Here is a 22,657-nt window from a genome sequence, read left to right as displayed (position 1 = left end):
ATCTTGATATACTGTATAAATATGGTCCTGGATCCTACTGGATCTTGATATACTTTATAAATATGGTCCTGGATGTTACTGGATGTTACTATACTGTATAAACATGGTCCTGGATGTTACTGGATCTTGATATACTGTATAAATATGGTCCTGGATCTTACTGGATCTTGATATACTGTATAAATATGGTCCTGGATCTTACTGGATCTCGATATACTGTATAAATATGGTCCTGGATGTTACTGGATCTTGATATACTGTATAAATATGGTCCTGGATCTTACTGGATCTTGATATACTTTATAAATATGGTCCTGGATCTTACTGGATCTTGACATGCTGTATAAATATGGTCCTGGATCTTACTGGATCTCGATATACTGTATAAATATGGTCCTGGATGTTACTGGATCTTACTATACTGTATAAATATGAGCCTGGATCTTACTGGATCTTGATATAATTGGTAAATATGGTCCTGGATCTTACTGGATCTTGATATACTGAGTAAGTATGGTCCTGGATGTTACTGGATCTTGATATACTGTATAAATATGGTCCTGGATCCTACTGGATCTTGATATACTTTATAAATATGGTCCTGGATGTTACTGGATGTTACTATACTGTATAAACATGGTCCTGGATGTTACTGGATCTTACTATACTGTATAAATATGGTCTTGGATGTTACTGGATCTTGATATACTGTATAAATTTTGTCCTGGATGTTACTGGATCTTACTATTCTGTATAATTATGGTCATGGATATTATCAGACAATCATGCTGTACTGTAAAATATCAGTGTTGTTACTGTGACCTGATAACAGTCGGACGAACGAAGCGGAGCGAAGTGGAGTCCGACACTACTGTGATCTATACACAGTCGGACGAACGAAGCGAAGCGAAGTGGAGTCCGACACTACTGTGATCTATACACAGTCGGACGAACGAAGCGGAGCGAAGTGGAGTCCGACACTACTGTGACCTAATAACAGTCGGATGAACGAAGCGAAGCGAAGTGGAGTCCGACACTACTGTGACCTAATAACAGTCGGACGAACGAAGCGGAGCGAAGTGGAGTCCGACACCACTGTGACCTAATAACAGTCGGACGAACGAAGCGGAGCGAAGTGGAGTCCGACACTACTGTGATCTATACACAGTCGGACGAACAAAGCGGAGCGAAGTGGAGTCCGACACTACTGTGATCTATACACAGTCGGACGAACGAAGCGGAGCGAAGTGGAGTCCGACACTACTGTGATCTATACACAGTCGGACGAACGAAGCGGAGCGAAGTGGAGTCCGACACTACTGTGATCTATACACAGTCGGACGAACGAAGCGGAGCGAAGTGGAGTCCGACACTACTGTGACCTAATAACAGTCGGATGAACGAAGCGAAGCGAAGTGGAGTCCGACACTACTGTGACCTAATAACAGTCGGACGAACGAAGCGGAGCGAAGTGGAGTCCGACACCACTGTGACCTAATAACAGTCGGACGAACGAAGCGGAGCGAAGTGGAGTCCGACACTACTGTGATCTATACACAGTCGGACGAACAAAGCGGAGCGAAGTGGAGTCCGACACTACTGTGATCTATACACAGTCGGACGAACAAAGCGGAGCGAAGTGGAGTCCGACACTACTGTGATCTATACACAGTCGGACGAACGAAGCGGAGCGAAGTGGAGTCCGACACTACTGTGATCTATACACAGTCGGACGAACGAAGCGAAGCGAAGTGGAGTCCGACACTACTGTGATCTATACACAGTCGGACGAACGAAGCGGAGCGAAGTGGAGTCCGACACTACTGTGATCTATACACAGTCGGACGAACGAAGCGGAGCGAAGTGGAGTCCGACACTACTGTGACCTAATAACAGTCGGATGAACGAAGCGAAGCGAAGTGGAGTCCGACACTACTGTGACCTAATAACAGTCGGACGAACGAAGCGGAGCGAAGTGGAGTCCGACACTACTGTGACCTAATAACAGTCGGACGAACGAAGCGGAGCGAAGTGGAGTCCGACACTACTGTGATCTATACACAGTCGGACGAACAAAGCGGAGCGAAGTGGAGTCCGACACTACTGTGATCTATACACAGTCGGACGAACGAAGCGAAGCGAAGTGGAGTCCGACACTACTGTGATCTATACACAGTCGGACGAACGAAGCGGAGCGAAGTGGAGTCCGACACTACTGTGATCTATACACAGTCGGACGAACGAAGCGGAGCGAAGTGGAGTCCGACACTACTGTGATCTATACACAGTCGGACGAACGAAGCGGAGCGAAGTGGAGTCCGACACTACTGTGACCTAATAACAGTCGGATGAACGAAGCGAAGCGAAGTGGAGTCCGACACTACTGTGACCTAATAACAGTCGGACGAACGAAGCGGAGCGAAGTGGAGTCCGACACCACTGTGACCTAATAACAGTCGGACGAACGAAGCGGAGCGAAGTGGAGTCCGACACTACTGTGATCTATACACAGTCGGACGAACGAAGCGGAGCGAAGTGGAGTCCGACACTACTGTGATCTATACACAGTCGGACGAACGAAGCGGAGCGAAGTGGAGTCCGACACTACTGTGACCTAATAACAGTCGGATGAACGAAGCGAAGCGAAGTGGAGTCCGACACTACTGTGACCTAATAACAGTCGGACGAACGAAGCGGAGCGAAGTGGAGTCCGACACCACTGTGACCTAATAACAGTCGGACGAACGAAGCGGAGCGAAGTGGAGTCCGACACTACTGTGATCTATACACAGTCGGACGAACAAAGCGGAGCGAAGTGGAGTCCGACACTACTGTGATCTATACACAGTCGGACGAACGAAGCGAAGCGAAGTGGAGTCCGACACTACTGTGATCTATACACAGTCGGACGAACGAAGCGGAGCGAAGTGGAGTCCGACACTACTGTGATCTATACACAGTCGGACGAACGAAGCGGAGCGAAGTGGAGTCCGACACTACTGTGATCTATACACAGTCGGACGAACGAAGCGGAGCGAAGTGGAGTCCGACACTACTGTGACCTAATAACAGTCGGATGAACGAAGCGAAGCGAAGTGGAGTCCGACACTACTGTGACCTAATAACAGTCGGACGAACGAAGCGGAGCGAAGTGGAGTCCGACACCACTGTGACCTAATAACAGTCGGACGAACGAAGCGGAGCGAAGTGGAGTCCGACACTACTGTGATCTATACACAGTCGGACGAACGAAGCGGAGCGAAGTGGAGTCCGACACTACTGTGATCTATACACAGTCGGACGAACGAAGCGGAGCGAAGTGGAGTCCGACACTACTGTGACCTAATAACAGTCGGATGAACGAAGCGAAGCGAAGTGGAGTCCGACACTACTGTGACCTAATAACAGTCGGACGAACGAAGCGAAGCGAAGTGGAGTCCGACACCACTGTGACCTAATAACAGTCGGACGAACGAAGCGGAGCGAAGTGGAGTCCGACACTACTGTGATCTATACACAGTCGGACGAACGAAGCGGAACGAAGTGGAGTCCGACATTACTGTGATCTATTCATAGACACTACTGTGATCTAATAACATTCGGACAAACGAAGCGAAGAGAAGTGAACCGTTACCGAAATATTTTGAGTATTTACGTAAATCAAATTGAATACACATGGGCCGAAAAATCTATTACTTAATTTGACTAAAAAGGATAAAATAAATTTATATAAAAAAAAACTTTTTTTAAAAAGTACACGCTTTTATTTATGAGTGAACTAAAAAGAAGAAAATAATTTTTTCCGGACACACAAATATAAAACAAAATTTTTAACTAAAAATAAAAGCGTGGGGCGCTCATAATAGACATAATGTTATACATTCTTAGTTACTTGTACATTCAAGCCCACTACTCAACAAGCTATAACAAGCAGATTTACTCCAATAGTTATTAATATGTAAACTGGCAAGATTCTATGTAAAATAAGTAAAAACTACATTAGAATATTTTAGCACTAACAAGAAAAGTTGAATTAGAGCATATAAAGAATTAGGAAATTGTAAGCAAGTATCCCGAACAGATAAGGAGCATGCTCATGAGTATGCTCATATAATTGAGCATGTTCAATTAAATTAATTGAGTATACACACAAGCACGTTCATTAAAATGAGAATATTCATTGCCTGCTAGAGTAAGTGAATACTGTATACGGTAAACGCTGACATTTATACAATTTCAAGACTATGTCCAAGTAACTAAGAATGTATAACATTATGTCTATTATGAGCGCCCCACGCTTTTATTTTTAGTTAAAAATTTTGTTTTATATTTGTGTGTCCGGAAAAAATTATTTTCTTCTTTTTAGTTCACTCATAAATAAAAGCGTGTACTTTTTAAAAAAAGTTTTTTTTTATATAATTTCATAAATTAGGATGGGATATTTTTGATGTTTAGTTGATGATTTTTGAATGTAATTAGAATTTATTATGAGTATAGAGATGCACAGTAGAGGGTGCTATAATTTGAGTTTGGGTATTCATGAATCAAATAATGACAAATTGGATTTTCGGATATTGACAGTAGAATTGGTCAAAATCCTGTTATATCGACAGCACTTGATTCAATAAATTAAGAGAGTTTTGACTCTTATGGGAATCGAACTCGCATCTTCAGATGAAAGAGAGTTTCAAATGATCGGTCTTTTGACTAACCACTCTGTCACAGAGTTCCTAATCCCGGAATGGCAGATTCGACTACATATGGCTCGATATCTCAGATTCAACTTTATTCAAGTTTGAGAAGTCGATTAAACCCGACTGACATCAAGAAGAATTAGGAGTTCACTATAAGTTTGAGCTCCGTGTAGTTTCCAATTGACTTTCATATGAAGCCTTCTGCCGATCGGAGAACCAAACAATTATTATAATGCTCAAACAGCATAACGTTAGCTTAAGGACCGTTACATCACCATATTAATTGTAAGATGCGAATTTGATCCGATGGCAATGCTCGTTCCTTAGTATCGTACGGGACAGTGTCAAGCGTTGTATGACACTCAATTTGAATTGATGCGAATAGCTACACAAGAATCTGATTTTCTTAATGGATGTGGTGAAAAATCAAAATATTCAAAGTCAAATACTGTTCAATATCAACAAAATTCCTCAATAATTTGTTTATAGACTGCAGCCACAGATTCATTAAAATTAATCTATATCACCCACCTTTGTTCACACCAAATCCAATCTCCCTCAAAGAAATAATGACAAGAAAGTTCCTAGTCATCTGACTTTAATCAAATGTTGCCAAAATAAACAAAAGCCTTAAGCATTTCCTCCAGCATGTAAACATAATCCACAAAAGAAGCCTTGTTCCATAGAAACCATAAAATGTCAGTAACAATGGCGGACTTAAAAGAGCTCTTCTTATCGGAAATAATCTTAACGATAAACGGCAGAGAGAAACTTTTTGCTTTCCTAAGGAACAATGAGAAGCCATAAATCACTTTTTAATTTTCGACTTAAACTTTATGGCATCATGTGAGGTCAATGTGTAGAAACCCGAGCAGCAAAATGAAAGTTTGAGTGGACAGAAATAGGTTATAAATAGTTGATGGCAAGTTCATGTCCAGTTGATGACTAGTTTTAATGTATTTTTGTACACTTCGGAAGGAACAGCATTAGTTGGCATAGAAATGGATCGTAATAAGCAGCCACTGTGATTCGGGTAACTAAATGTCTTAGTGTTAATACAGCGATGCTCTTGCAACAGGAACGGATTCTGTTGGGTCAATCCCCAAATACCTCATCCGTTCCTAATCCAACATTACCCAGAGACCCAATTATGACTTGATTTTGTACATGATGCAGTCTAAAGTATCTAAACTTCTGAAAAAGAACAAATTTGGTTATGGCTGGATTCGAACCCACGAATTTCGGTTTACCATATCAAATTTGAGCAAAGCACTGTTCCTACTTGACCAGCAAGTCACTTAACTACTTCTGACAATTCCGCAGCCTACCATACACATTGTACAGTTCGGGAAAATAATTTGCGGCTTTCAATTTGTAATTAACAGCTTCTAAAATTGCACTATTGTGGCAAATATCCGGAAATGAAAATTAATTTTCATTTTATTAAGAAAATAAATTTTCACGTTACAAAGAAAATTATTTTTCCTTTTTTTCATCCAGCACGTTTCTGTTGTTGCTGCATAGCAAGATTGCAAGTGAGTATAAAAAGGTAATTTTCAACTTTATATACATTGTGAATGAGATTTATTGCTCACAGTTAAAAGCTATTTCAACGATACATAAAACTTATGAAATTGCATTTCATATGACCTCCTTTTTTTGTGTTTTTGCACAGTTCATAATTTACAGTTCATAAATTTATTTATGGAATTTTATGCATTACATTTACACAATCATTGCATTTAAATTGAATATTGATATGGTGGATCATCATGTTCTATAAAGACACATCATTCATAAAGATCAGACACCATTGCGAAAAATAAAAACCTTTCAAGAGGGAAAACTTATACATCAAAGACACAACATCGAAGTGATATTGAACGCATTTATTATTATCTTTATATGAAATCATAAAAAATATTGAGTATGGATGCTTAATAAGCATAGGGGGATTGATGGTTGGATGGAAAATTTGTAGAAAAATTGACTTTAAGCTATGAAAATTATGGATTGATCTTGCTTAGATCATCTAGCCTCAATATTTAAAGTGACAACTGGTAACTTTCTGGATGGAAAGAGATCTCGAGATAGACCAAAAAGCTCATGGGATTGCTGTGTGAGCAGCGATGCAAAAATGCTGGGAATTAGAAACTGGCAGAAGTTATCTAAAGACAGATCCAGCTTTCGACGAATTCTAAATGCGGCAATCGGCTCCCGTGCGCCTTCTGCAAGGAAATAACGTAGATCATATAGAAGTAAGTAGATCATCTAGAACATTATCTGTTCTGCCATGCAACGTGACGTACTACTGTGTCGCAACACGATCTCAGTAGTGTCGAGAAAAGTTGCTGACATACTGAATATACAAAACTACATCAAAACATCGATATACAGGTTAAAGTGAGATCTCTTAGCAATAACAAGCTACAAGCATGCACTCAAGAGCAAAGTAAGCTGAGAGTAGATAGAGCAAGATTTTGAAAGCATGATTTTTGTCCGTTTAGGATTTGAACTCTTTTAACGATGTTATTGTCTGCAGCTAAGTATCTCGAATGGCGATAACAACTCTATCGACGGAAAGTGGAGGCAAATCAAAGAAGGAATTGTAAGCGCCTGCGATAGTGAGTTAGGGAAAAAGCAAAACAAGCGTGAGGACTACATTCGTGAGAGCACCTGGAATACCATTGATCAAAGGAAGGAAGTACATGTGGAGCTACTGAATGCCGGTGAGTCGAGAGCTACCGAATTGAATAAGCAATACTCAGTGTTGAATAAGAGAGTCAAAAGGCAAATAAGAAACGACTGGAGGCGACATTTAAATGAACTTGCAGAAAGAGCACAAGCAGCTTCAGACTCTGGGAATATGAAGGACCTTTATTGCACCATAAAAGAGCTTGGTGTCCAGTCAGGAAAGAAGCAAGTACCAATCAAGTCAAAAGATGGAAAAGTACTAGTCACCATCGATGAACAAGCAGCCAGATGGAAAGAGCACTTTGAGGAAGTGTTAAATGTGCAACGTGATGGCATATGTGTGGAAGAGGTTGCAAACCCACCGTCTTTGGCAGTAGACATTCGTCCTCCTACAAAGAAGGAAATTATCGATGCTGTAAGAAGACTGAAGAACGGCAAAGCAGCAGGAATGGATGAGATACCAGCTGAAGTCCTCAAAGCTGATGTAAATGCTACCGCAAGCATACTTAAGCCACTATTTGACGAGATATGGTCGCTAGAGCAATATCCCGAAGACTGGAAGGAGGGTTTAATAATTAAACTTCCTAAGAAAGGAGATTTGAGTTGCTGCAATAACTGGAGAGGAATAACACTCCTGTCAGTTGTAAGTAAAGTGTTTATGTCTGTGATACTGCAGAGGTTAATGGAACCAATCGAAACAAGATTGAGGAAGGAGCAGGCAGGCTTTCGTCCATACAGATCGTGCATCGATCAAATTAGCACATTGAGGATCATCGTAGAGCAGTCAGTCGAGTGGCAATCAGCACTTTACCTCGTCTTTGTAGACTACGAGAAGGCATTTGACTCAATAGATCGAGAGTGCATCTGGACTGAACTTCGAAATTTAGGAGTTCCCGAGAAGCTCATAAGGCTGATACGTGAAGCTTACAATGGATTTAGATGCAGAGTGTTGCACGATGGGGTACAATCAGAGTCGTTTGTGTCACTAACTGGAGTCAGACAAGGAGATCTACTGTCACCATTACTTTTTCTAATTATTATGGACAAAGTAATGCGTTCGGCGACGAGAGGAAAGCCAAGAGGAATCGTTTGGTCCTTAAATGATCGTCTGGAAGACTTGGACTACGCCGACGACGCGTGTTTGCTGGCACATACCCATCAGGACATGCAAGGGAAGCTCAGAGATCTTGAATTAGAATCAGCAAAAGTGGGCCTTGTCATCAACGTCAAAAAGACGGAAGAGATTCGAGTCAACGCGAGGAACAATAGTCCATTGATTATCGGTGGACAAGTCGTAAACCGAGTTGAGCATTTTACGTATCTCGGCAGTAACATCTCAGCAGATGGCGGTACGAAGAAGGACGTGGACCAAAGGATACAGAAGGCGAGAGGTGCATTTATGAGACTCTCGAATATATGGAAATCCACCATCATAAGCAAGTCACTGAAGATGAAGATCTTTAATGCATGTGTCAAGTCGGTGCTGCTTTATGGATGCGAGACTTGGCTTGTAACTACAGACATTCAACAAAAGTTACGGGTTTTTGTGAATCGCTGCTATAGACGTATACTAAAAGTATGGTGGACTGGTGATCCACTTGACTGGCCGTCAAACCAAGTACTGCTGCAAAGAGCTGGTCAGGAAGACATTAATCGGGAAGTCCTCAAACGAAAGTATGGATGGTTAGGACACACGCTACGAAAACGAAATACTAGAGAATGTGTCGTAAATGGGATGGAAACACAAACATGTTTCACCGCGCTTGGATGGAATCCACAAGGAAAGAGACGCCCTGGTGCTCCAAAGGCAACTTGGCGTAGAACAGTGATGCGGGAATGTCAATTAGATGTCAAAACAGAGAATTTATACAAGCTTTGTGATGTGGCCAGTAACAGAGTCAGATGGAAGGCCTTTTGTAATAACCTAGGCTCCAAGTCGGAGCATGGTTCCAGTAAGTAAGTAAGTAAGTAATTGTCTGCAGCTTACAAAGCATTGAGTTTGCAGTGCATATGATCAAACACAATATGCACATGACATAGAATAGTGTGCCTAGGATGACATAACACTGTCGTAGAGTTGGATTCGTGTGATACTTCATGTGCGTTTCGGAAAAAAGTACCAATTGACCAAAACACACTGAAATATGGTTCACATGGTAGTAAAATGGACATTATGTATAAAATCAAGTGTTAGCTCCTCTGGCGGCTTCTTGATATACTTGCCAAATGGCTAAATATACTTTTAACTAGGATGACCACAAGATTACTAATTTAAAGTCACAAAACTAAGGTATTCCAGAAATAAATCAATGCACTATTGAACCACATAAGTTCACAAAATCAATAAAATGCTCTCATCCAAGAAACATCCAAACTGACATTCCCCCTACCCACTCATAAGTATATCTCTATCTCTTATTGCTCTCTACCATTTTCATTGTGATATGTCTGCTTTGAAGAACATTTGCGTAAAAATAAAAATCATGTACTTATGTGAGAATCAAGAGATTGATATTTTCCAGACATGATTTTTCTCTCCTTAAGATGAGAAAAATATAAACATAAAAAGATATTTTCCTCATACATAACATGCTACATACTTCTTCTTAACCTCTTCATTTCCATATATCTTAAAGAATTCGTTATCAGTTAAGGAAGTGGAAATAAAAGGCAGAAACAACAGCTACAATTCAAAATTGATTATTTTGTGAATGAACAGCAAAGAAGAAGCTTGACAAGATGTAGAAAATCCGACAAAAATTCATGCGAGTTTGGCGTTAGGAATGTTGTTTATATTTTGGGTTTTCCAACACACGAAGAAGTCAGGAACGCACGAAAAAAACTATTTGAATTTACGTCATGATTAGAAATAAAGTTCAAAGGCGATAAAGTAGTACTTCCACTTATATGGATTTATGTTTGCCTCTATTTTCATATTTCTGCCACCAGCTTATTGCTATAGTTTTTTCTATTTTTATAAAAGTATGGATTGCTCTCTATGTGCTTAACCTTTTGTTTCAATTAATTGAATTAAATATTATGGAAAGCTTTCAATTCCAATTGAATTTCCTTTTCAATGTCTTGATAATGTTATTGAATCTTTAAAATAATATTTTGTATTTCTGACGAGTACTTTGTGAGTCATTAGGTTGTGCGGTGGAGGTGTGAACATTTGAATTATAAAGTATTGAGTAGGATTGAGTACTTTGAGGAATATCTGAAGGCTATAATGAGTCAAATGAGGTTTTAAGGAGTCTGTCCAGGCATTAAGGAGTCTTCGAAGTCTGTAAGGAGTGTGTCAAAACTGTAAGGAGCCAATCAAGGCTCTAAGGACTCCATGAAGACTCTAAGGAGCCTCTGAAGACTCTAAGGAGCCTATGAAAGCTCTGTAGAGTCTGTCAAGGCTCTGTGGAGTCTGTCAAGGCTCTGTAGAGTCTGTCAAGGCTCTGTGAAGTCTGTCAAGGCTCTGTGGAGTCTGTCAAGGCTCTGTAGAGTCTGTAAAGGCTCTGTAGAGTCTGTAAAGGCTCTGTAGAGTCTGTAAAGGCTCTGTAGAGTCTGTAAAGGCTCTGTAGAGTCTGTCATGGCTCTGTAGAGTCTGTCAAGGCTCTGTAGAGTCTGTAAAGGCTCTTTAGAGTCTGTAAAGGCTCTTTAGAGTCTGTAAAGGCTCTTTAGAGTCTGTAAAGGCTCTTTAGAGTCTGTAAAGGCTCTTTAGAGTCTGTAAAGGCTCTTTAGAGTCTGTAAAGGCTCTGTAGAGTCTGTAAAGGCTCTGTACAGTCTGTAAAGGCTCTGTAGAGTCTGTAAAGGCTCTGTAGAGTCTGTAAAGGCTCTGTAGAGTGTGTAAAGGCTCTGTAGAGTTTGTCATGGCTCTGTAGAGTCTGTCAGGGCTCTGTAGAGTCTGTCAGGGCTCTGTAGAGTCTTTCAAGGCTCTGTAGAGTCTTTCAAGGCTCTGTAGAGTCTTTCAAGGCTCTGTAGAGTCTTTCAAGGCTCTGTAGAGTCTTTCAAGACTCTGAAGAGTCTGTCATAGCTCTGAAGAGTCTCTCAAGGTTCTGTAGAATATCTCAAGGCTCTGTAGGTTCTCTAAAATAGAGGAACATACTCATTAGCCAAGAGTACATCTGTCAGTTGCCACACAATCCAACTTATAAAAACATTTTTCATGTTAAATGACACAAGCGTGATTTATAGAATATTTTCTCAAGTTGGAATCTCTAAAATTCTATTTAAGTCATCAAGGTGAAGAATGCGTTCCGAAAACAATCAACAGACACAAAAAATTTCCCACTTGTTTCCTTCAAACAAGAAGTAGAAAAACAATTTACTTAAAATATTTTCATTCACTCATAAACGTTTAATTTCCTCGCATTTTGAACTGCATTGCGGCGCTTCTATTTTTAACCAGAACAGAAAAAAATAGAAGAAAAAAATCTTGTTTCACTTTCTTAATATCTCATCATCAAAAAATGTTGTGGGTCATGTGTATTATTTAATACACAATTCATCTATCTTTCTTTGAGATTATATATATTCAGCATGCTGATGACGATCAGTAAAATGAGATAATTTTTTCTTTACTTTTTCTGACTTTGAAATTTTTTTCACAATTCTTTTTGCCTTTTTGTTCACTTTTGGGGGCATGAGAATGTATATTTTTGTAATAAACATGTGTTTTGGCTAATGCCACGCACGTTTAGACAGTGGTAAAAATAATTTTTTACATTTTAATGAGGAATAACGAATCTTTTTTTTTTGACGGCTATTGGTAAACACAGAAGCTCATTTTCATGACAATATTGAAGAATTTCGCTTTTTTTTGGAGGTCGTATAGAAATGATGTGTATTGGATAGTGGGTTTGGATGTTTAAATAGCTCTAAATCACTACAAATTATGCTATTTGTAATGGTTTAAACTTGGAACAAATGTTAAGACTCCCGAAAGACATGGGCAACAAATTTCATATTTCATGATTTGCAAGAGCCGGAATCATCCGTAAAATAATTGTCATAGTACCTTGACGTCTTTCCGGCAACACGGAGACGTAAAAGCGCCCTAACGATTACAATAACTAACTATAAGCTATGGCATCCCATTGACAATTTTCCGGTTCTATTTTATTTACTGAACAGAGGACGGGAAATAGGATGGGACTAAAAACTGACAATCGGTATATTTTGAGAGTTTTCAGGATAGAAAGAGAAAAGAAGAGCAGATCGTGCAATTCCTGTAAATTTTCAACTTGTCAATGGAACCATACCTGCGCTAAAGTTCCAATTTCTACTTTAATTTTGCATAAAGTAGCATTTTCGCATAAAATTCGAAAACTGAACTCGAAGGACTAGTGACGTCAGGATAGAATAGAATATTGAGCCATATGAAGTCGAATCTGCCAATGCTAGAGTAAGGTCTCTGTGACCGAGTGGTTAAGAAAATTGTTAGCTATTTGCAATTCTCTTTTCTGTGAGTATGTGAGTTTGATTCCCACTAAAAGCTCATCCCTCACTTATTGAATAGAGTAAAATGGATATAACAAGGATTTGCGCCAATGCTCAAACGTTTACAGTACACTAAGGAACACCTAAATGAATTGGACAACTCGACATAACGTCTAGTTATTAATCGTCGACCATAAAGACTAATAACATTTTTTCTGGAATGTTCCATAAAATTTGAAATAAAGTCGACCTCTTATTAAACTAGACATTCTGACAAGTTGTCTACTAAAGTTCATAATCGGATAACCTATTAACATATACCCTCAAAAACCTCAAATCATTGAACTCTCTAAGACATCATTTCCGAACAACCCCCTCCAAATCTTTGTTATATTCAATGCCATTTATATGTGAGATCACACATGTTCGTTTGTCTATAAATCGTGAGAAATATCACACATAACTTGATGGTAATATTGGTAGTGAAATATTCGATAAGGATAAGGTGTATGGGATGAAAATTCATGGAATATTTTTGTGAGGAAATAAAAAAAAAAAATAAATATTTTGCATAACCAAATTCCATAAAATATCGAATACATTTTGCTGCTTTACATTGCGTTTTTTCGGGTTGTGGATGTGAAATATGAAGAATGTGATAAATTGTGATAGGTTATTAACATGACGTTGAAATATGGTGAAACAATGGTTTGGATGTATGAAATTTTTGGGATATTTTATTGCCATAGAGCTGTTCTAACCAGAAATATTGTTTGTTTTTTTATTAAGGGGGGATATGGGTGAAAGGACTTAACCGCACAGATTTTAAAATTAAAGCAGATGATGTTTTGTTATGAAACTTTCCCGGACAGCACATTGTGTACGCTAGGGGACTACTAAGTCGCCGTATTAACGATAGGATGCGATGTATCCTAATGACATGACGACATCGTGACGACTCATTTAGACTCGTGTTTGGGGTGAAAAATGCGGTTTGTCGCACTTTGTCGCTCGGGTTTGTATATTTTATGGATACATATTAAAAAAATACCGTTTTTAGTGGAATTTTATACTTTAGTGACTAGAGTTGTATTTAAGTGGCTGGAGCAGTGGTGGACAATTTGTGGGCCGTGGCACACCAGTGGTTGGAGGCTTACCACCAATTTGTACCGAGAAAAATGAAAAGTTGCTCATCACTGGACTAGAATATACCCGCAAGTAAGGCTGAGGTACACTTTTGTATATAGGACGGCTAAAGAACTCATGAAAAGAAGATGTTGATAGAGATAGTATTGCATTAAATATTGGAATCTATATAAGGTAGGCAGAGATACATTCGGGCGTAGATGACATATGAGTGAGGCCATGGATTGGAATTTAGTTGTAAAGTCGGTGAAGTAAGTAAGTAATCTTAGGATCAGGGTTTACAGGACTCTATTATGGATCCGGACTTCCAATGTACTGCCCACTCTAGTAAGAATACCTCTGTAATATAACTTTGTACAGCCTAGGTTTAACACAAAAACCGACTCTAGAATCGACTATTTAGGGTTTATAAAGTGTTAGTTTGCTTCCTAACCTCCCAATTAGATCGAAATGCTAACAATTTCAACAAATATTTAACTAAAAATCCAAAATATCCCTAAAATTTCCCCATTAAAAATTCAACAATTTAAAATCCTGACATTTTCTAATTTAATATTCTGTTCCATTTTGTTGATATCAAACAAAAATAGGATTTATAATAATCCCGTTCCGGAAACGGCTTTTGATCATCAAAAAAGCAAAGCAAAAAACAGTCAAAGAATAACAGAAAATAATCCTCAAGGTTGCAAATAAATAACAAAAATATTTTCCTTTTATCTGTCGCATTTAACCTTACTTCTTCCATCACATTGTATATAAGTTATGAAATAATCTCTTCTCTATTTTTTTTGGAGTTACCCCCCATGTGATACTATATATTTTCCTCAAAAAATATATATCTTTAGACTTATTATATTTTCATCTCAACATATCAAAATATTTTACTGCCGCAGTCGTTTTTATCATCTTAGCTGTGAGATATTTTTTTTGAGTAGTAAAAATTATGATTTGAGAGTGATTTGATGATGAGGACGAGGAAGCATGAGAGATTGTGTGACATTTCTTTGTCAAAATAGATTCTCGTTAGCAGGGGCGAAGCCAGGAGTGGTGAAGGGAAAAATGATTTTGGGGCACGGGATTCTTTCCAAGAATCGATGGCCATACAGATCCCCAGTGGACGATAATACGTTAGAACTAGTCATCAACTAGATTAAACGTGTTTTTGAACACTCGGGGAGCGGTTGTAATCCATGACCTCACTCAGATGCTGCCTGAAACTGACACTTTCGCTGACTACCGTTTGCCCTTCTTACAATATGTCTAATCCACCGAATCCTGTCCATTTTGATTCATTTTGCGATGTCAGCCTTTCTCTGTCCTGCTATACAGCTATACCCATTGCTGTACAGCTGACAGATCTCTGAATTGCTTCTACATTTGGATTTGTAAAGGTCTTCTTCCTTCTTACCCGATGGGGACAAATTTCTTGGTACCAGAATGGCCGCCATACAGCGTTCAACTGGCAAATTTCTTGGTAATTGCCCGAAAAATTGCCGTCTGGATGATATTTGGCCTTGCATAGCACCTGGCTGGACCTATTCAATCGCTTTATTAACGCCCTATGATTAACAGTGGATCAATAGGAACTAATCATCATCATCATCATCATAGCACCTGGCTGTCATCAAAAGCTTATGACGATTGAGTTAGATCCGAAAATGGTTATTAACACAATACTAGAAAATACCAGTAAATGTCGGAAGACCTCAAAACTGCACCCAGCACACGAAGCGAACTTCGGAACTAAAACGAGGAAATGGAACAAGAGCTTCGGAAACTAGACATGAAAATTAGGATTGAGCCCAGGGTCTTTGGGACGTAGGTGTAACACTGTACCATTTAGGTCACTGATTCCATTACACCCCCTCTTCCCTTCCTTCCTCTTAAATTTGTCTACCTTCACCCCTGTCTCCTTATATCGTCAGACGTTGTCGTTATAGTAATTATAAATTTATAACTCAAATATTTATTTTTATTTTCTTGTTCTTCTGAGAGAATTGCTTGATATAAGCATGAATGAAAAGAAATATACTTTGAGCTTCATAAAATGTTTATGCACACTATGTATATACATTGTGACACTTTACAAAGGAGCAAAAAGGTAAAGCACTGGGGAGGAAAAATAAATTCTTAAAATTTTTCATAAATGTATGAAATGTAAGAGACATAAATGGTTGAGTTGGGATTGCATATGTTATGGAATGGCGCATTTTTTCATTGGATTTTTTTTGAGGTTAGGAGCTTTTGAGTTATTTGTTTGGAAATGATAATTTTGAGCTTTGAGGCACAATCTCTAGCAGAACAAGATAGTCACTAGGCACGACATGAGGGTCAACTGAAGTCAGCCAAAAAGCTGCGTTTGGCTCAATATCATGTCGGTTAATCGGTCCAAAATCTGGTGCCAGACGTCTGGCAGACTAGCGTGACTTTGTCATGGATCGGATTTAAGCTGAATCGAGTACCAAGTCAGAGTCACGCCGGCTACTTGCAGTAATTTGGAATATGTGAAGGAACAAGGTCAGAAATTACCCTTAATGCACGACAATCATGGAAATTTTGGTAATATCGGAGTGACTATAATGTGGTGCCGTATCCGGATTAAATCGGGAACGTTGTCAGGGTAATGGATACATGGTGTCGGATTATGGATCTATTTATCGACTTGTTCTATTCTGATCCCTTTGACTGCAGCTCCATCAATTTTTATGACTCAAAATTTGTCAGATCTAACCTCAAACAAATCAAAAAATCCCCGACAATCCATAACATTAACAGACTTTAAACATCAACTAATCACAATAAACATCGAACTTAGTTCTTTAAGAAAATCCACGTAAATAAAAGAAAACTCAAGTATTGGAGCCATAAAGACGTAAGACGGGAATATAAATTATTCAGAGATGAGTCAGATACCGCAACAGTTATAAATCATTTGTGGGATTTTTGATTCTAAATTCCACAGAGAAATTAAGACCTTGATAAACTTCTTTATTTATTATTTTTTTTGTGTATTTTGAGACTAAACTGAAATAACAGTCAATAAATCGTGTTGGATGTGCTAAGGAATGGCGCTTGTTGAAGTTTTTGATATGTGGAAATGCTGTTCCTTGGCAAGGGACTGAGTTTATTAATTAAAATCCCACGAATTCCCATTCTTAAGTATGGAGATTGATGTTTTGAGGTTTTAGATGCATTTACAGCACTTCCAACCCTAAAATCAATTCCATGGACACAAAGATAAATCACAGACATACAATCAACCCTTTTTATCAAGAACCATACCAAGAAAGCTCACAAAAAACGGAAGTAAAGGAAGGAAAAATGTAAATTCAAAGTAAACGAAGCAATGTAAAAGTTAAGTCTGCTGAGTTAACAGTGAAGGTGATGTTTTGAAATATTTATGAGCATATATCATATTCTATGAATTTAAAAGAACCTCTTTTTTTGGAATATTATAGTAAAAATAATGGATAGACTGTTTACAAGCACGATATTCGTAATATTTCATTATTTATGGGGTGGAATGAGTCGGTATGTGTGGCAGAGACAGGATTTTGGTGGTGAACATTTTGAATTTTTGAGGAAAAGCTTCCAACTTGACTCAAGGTTTTCATGATAGTCAGGTAGTGACCTTATTGCTTTCCAAGTGACAATTTTTATGGAATTTAACATGAAAAGTAGAACTTGGACGTCATGTCGAAGCATCTTAGAAGACTTGTAGCATTAACTTGGATGTCACATGTCACAGCCACTAGAATGCCATATGACAGCCACTTGGATGTCACATAACAGCTACTTGGATGTCACATGACAATCACTTAGATGCAACATTATAGCCACTTGGATGCAACATGACAGTCACTTGGATGTCACTTGGATGCAACACGACAGTCACTTGGATGTCACTTGGATGCAACACGACAGTCACTTGGATGTCACTTGGATGCAACATGACAGTCACTTAGATGTCACATGATTTTCATGCCATCAACAATATGTGTCATTCGGGTTTCCAAAGCTTGGAAATTTTGAGGTTAGACTTTGAAATATTGAAAATTTCAGTTTGAAACTTCAAAAATTCGATTTCATCCACAACAACTTTACATCCCTGATTCCCAGCTTATCCAATCCAGCAACATCTTGGCTAATCAAACAACAAAGTTACTCCAAGCAACCCAGCTTCTATTAAATTGCTTCTTTTCATAAAATTTAATTAAACTTTTTAAACATGATAAGCATAATTTCATAAACACAATTCATTTTTGTCTTAGATCCATCACATTGTATGATGCTAGTTACTTTATATATCATTAATTTATGTCATGCGATTTAATTAGCACAAAATAACTTTTTCTGCTTGTTTTTCCGAAAAAATTTTCTTGCAATTTTCTTATAATATGTAATTATTCATGCTCATATGTAAGTTTAAGGGGGTGTTTTGGCTTGTGATGTCTAGATTTTAAGGAAAGCTCAAGGTAGACTTGAATGTTATATGGAGTCGAGACGACCTTTCCGTTTAAAATTTGACCCTAAATAGCACAAATCGATTAAATGATCAAAAGTTTGGCTTCTGGTCGTCATGACTCAGACTTGGTGCCTGACTCGATTTAAATCTTACACCATGCCAGACTCACGTCAGTCTGGTGCTAGATAAAGGATCGTTTGACCGACTTGTGCAGTTTTAGAATGTTTTTAAGGTTCTAGTTGCCAGTATTAGCTACATTAAAGCATACATCAGAGTGTCCCGAAGAACCGACCTCGAGAACCTTAATACCCCACTGGGGCGCTCAATGTTTTGACACTAAGCAGTTGAAATACCCTGCCAATTCACCTTCACAATTGATATCATTCCCAATCGACCCCCAACAACAACTAATACAACAACAACAACGACTCCCTTTAACTTCTCAAGTTACATTGAAGCCGTTCACGGGCTGATGATTCAGTATTTAACATCACAGACGGTACGTGAAGATGAATAGATAATTAAAGACGCACACACGCAGTGTGGATGATCGAAAAAATCACGAAAATAAATGAGTACTAAGTAAATAAAGAGAAATTAAAATAGCCACAAATGAAGTAAGAAAAATGTATGTTCATTTAGTATTCTGTACAGATAAAAAACCTAATTAACCACAAAAAAGCAGCAGTTAACAACATAGAGCCGAGATTTTGAGCTTGTAGTAAATCAATTAATTAAATTTATTTATTTTCTCGCTCGTTTCTCATCTTATTTCCGCTCGTACGAATTGTGTGTATGAGGAGTGCTTATGTGCAATTTAAATTGTAATTCGTCAAGCTATCTACTTTTGATACTTTATGTGAAGGACTGTTTGTAATGTAAATTGAGTGTAAAAGTCAATTTGGGTGCTAACACAATTGAATGCATTTTAACGGTTTTGTAAAATTTGAAATTTAAATTTTTGTAGAATTTGAATTTTAACGATTTTGTAGAATTTGAATTTTAATTATTTTGTAAAATTTGAATTTTAACGGTTTTGTAGAGTTTGATTTTGTGTTATTTGAGTTTAACGGCTTTGTAAAATTTGAATTTTATTGGTTTTGTAAAATTCTAATTTTAATGGTTTTGTAAAATTCAAATTTTAACGGTTTTTGTTGATTTTGAATTTTAAAGAATTTATAAAATTGAATTCATGAAAATTTTTGCACAGAAAATAAACTAACTAAGCCGGCAGCGCACTGCACCTGAAATAACCCACTTAATAAATTAATTCTCACATTCATCTTTATTTATTTATTCTGCATCACACAAAGTACCAAAAGTGTAGAGTAAGTAGACGATCAAAAGGAAAGAAACCGTAACAAATTTGATTAATTTTTCAGCATTAATTCAATGATGAACTACATTTTCATGTTAATAGTATATAGGAATGATGAATCAGCATATGGTAGGTAGATTTATAGCAAATTAATGTCTCGACTCTTTTTTTTTATTTTTCTTCAAAATAAATCCACCCATGAAAAAAAAGAAAAGCAAAAGAAGCATGAAAGAAGTCAAGATGTGTAATTAGTAAGGCGTCTTTGTCATATGATGTGGACAATATTTTTCATGATCTAGTCAATCTCAGAGATATACTTCATTACATGATTATTAATAAATTGACAATTTTTTCTTGTGCACGACGATTCTCGAATAGCACAAATTGGGTAGTCAATGGAAAATCAGACACTAGATCGACATGTTGTCAGATATAAATCGAATCAGGCAAACGACTCCCGAAAAGCACAAACTGTTTAATCGATTCAAAAATTGGGAATATTTTGGTGTGACACTGACATGTTGGTGGATTGGACCATGACATGCCAGAGTCACGTCGGCCTGGAACCAGATTTTGAATCGATTAACCGATTTGTGTAATTTAGAAGTCGTCGTGCCAGGTTCGATTCAAAGCTGGCACCACGCGAGAATCACGCCGGTTTGTTTTTGATTCCTATAGTCAGTGTACAGTACGGCACAGAACTAAAATAGTGCTTCATTTGTATTCACTAGTACGATACAATGGCATACTTGGCATGGCAAAGTGGTATACCTTTAATGAACCAATTATACACTAGTGTTCTACTGAGCCGTACCGTGCAACCACCGGAGAAATCAGCCTAGACCGACTTGACTCTGACAAAGTGTAGGATTTAAATCTAATTCAGCACGACGACTTCTTATTAGCAAAAGTCGGTTAATTGATTTGGTACCAGCTTGGAGTAGCCCAACATAGTGTCAGATTTAAATAAAATCCTTTAGCAAGTCTGTTGCCAGATTCTGGATTGATTAATCGAATTGAACTATTTAGGAGTTATCTTGCTGGATTCGAATTAAATCCGACACCATGCCGGCCTGGAGCTGATTTCTCCGATGATGGTACAACACGGTAAGACACGGTTTAGTTGGACCGGTGATATGGCAAAGGTATACCATCTTGTCATACCAGGTGTACCTTGCCATTGTACCGTACCAATAGTGTAACTATGTCGTACCATACCACCACTGGAGAAATCGACTCCTAATGCCAGATTTAAAATCAATTAACCGTCTTGTGCTATTCGGAATAAGATATTCAATATTGAGCAGGAGTAAGAGATCAGGTAAATATCATTGAATAAGCGCGGTAAACACAAACCACACAACGTCGGTAATTTTTTCTTCTTTTTTTATCTCTCCATCTCTGTCTCACTCCCCTCTAGCACAAAAACCAAAATAGATTCATTTTCTTTCAGTTTTTTTTGTGTATAGAGGATGAAAAAAATAAATAATACGTTATGTTTCATGAGGAGTCCGAAACTAAAAATAGTTCAATTTTAGAATTGAAAAGAAGAGAAAAAAAAATACCTGTAGGAAATGTCGCTATGAATTTTGGAGCGATTCTGTATGGTAATGGAGTCGGTGGCGCTTCAGACATTCTCGATGCTGGAATTTTTATATATTTTGACACATTTAACATTTAATTTTCTTTGTTTGGCACTAGATTAAATAACATTTTATTTAGTAAAACTGACCATCTTCCTGTGTTGCCATGACTTGTTGCCTTTTTGACTCTTTTCACAATTTTTTCAATAATTTTCCTCAATAATTTTTAGATTTTTTCATTCATTTTTTCATAATTTTGAGGGAAAATTTCACTTTTAATTCATCAAAACTTTCCCTCGTCACTAACTTAATGACTTTATAACTTGACAAAATTATTATTTTGAGTCTGTAACTCAAAAGATCAGAGAAAAAAAAGCGCGACACCGACGAATCAAAATCTACTGAGCGATAGATTGGATTTTCTCGAAACTAGAGACGTCCGCTCGCCAACACAACATTAGACTCTATTTTATAGTGTTGTGTATGTTACTTCTGATTTTAAAATGTGAGAAATACTCATTTTTTCCTCTTACGAATGTCTGTAATGAATGTAAATCGTTTGATGAAAAAAAAATCCGTGAAAATGTATTTTCCATTAATACAATAACATACATACGCACATAACTGACTATGTTATGACGTGATTTTTTCTCTTCTATCCACTTGTATATTCTGTTTTTTTCAAGAGCTGATATGAGTTTCTCGACCAAAGAGAATTAAAATAAAGTTTTGAGTTTTTCATTTTCTACATTTTCCGGTTGTTCGAACAACAGAGGTTTAAATTGGGAGATGAAAATCTTGTAGCGGGAATTTTTGTAGTAATGAATGTAAATTATGAAGTCATTTTGGGTATTTTGCTGCTACTTGTTGACTTTTGTGTGTTTATAGTGTATAATAAGAAGGAAAATTAAGGAATTTGCATTATTTTCTTAGAGCTTGTTTGGTAATCTATTGAATCTTATGCCACAATGAGATACGGATGCTTCAAACTGTTTGTAGCGCAACCCTGAATGCAACCCAATGGCACATGCAGATCAATAATCCGTTAATAGAGCTTTTAACAAATTTTCCGAAAACTTTTTAGGAATCAGATTACTAAATTTTGAGGATGGGTAACCTGGGTTGCACAGTATAGTCGCTAGGATCCGTCTACGTCATGGTGATTGTGATAAGTCTGGAGGGTGCCCTGGCAACAACATTATGGATGATTTTGACTTGTTCTTATGGTTAAAAGTGAAATTTGCAACATCTTGCTTTTCAGGTCAAGTTTTAATGTCTGACTGTTCTTTACATTGAAGAAGGATTTTACCTTAGCTCATTGGGGTCT

The 22,657-nt window shown here is 37.8% G+C and overlaps 1 protein-coding gene across 1 annotated transcript in view; it reads right to left on the bottom strand.

Moving 5' to 3' along the window:
• The window catches only part of LOC139085748 (uncharacterized), a 57,845-nt gene extending 36,038 nt beyond the window's left edge, over positions 1-21,807 (bottom strand). Inside the window, exons 1-2 of the mRNA XM_070633893.1 lie at positions 21,480-21,807; positions 21,313-21,390 (exon numbers count right to left, since the gene is read on the bottom strand). Coding sequence (XP_070489994.1) covers positions 21,313-21,390; positions 21,480-21,498 — 97 coding nt within the window. The 5' untranslated portion in view covers positions 21,499-21,807. The remainder of the gene's footprint in view (positions 1-21,312; positions 21,391-21,479) is intronic.
• Between the last annotated feature and the right edge of the window lie 850 nt (positions 21,808-22,657).

Source organism: Chironomus tepperi, unplaced genomic scaffold (genome assembly GCF_022539635.2).
Source record: "Chironomus tepperi strain 1889 unplaced genomic scaffold, CSIRO-AGI_Ctep_v1 contig_9, whole genome shotgun sequence".
NCBI lineage: Eukaryota > Metazoa > Arthropoda > Insecta > Diptera > Chironomidae > Chironomus > Chironomus tepperi.
This window is presented reverse-complemented; position numbering and strand designations above follow the sequence as displayed.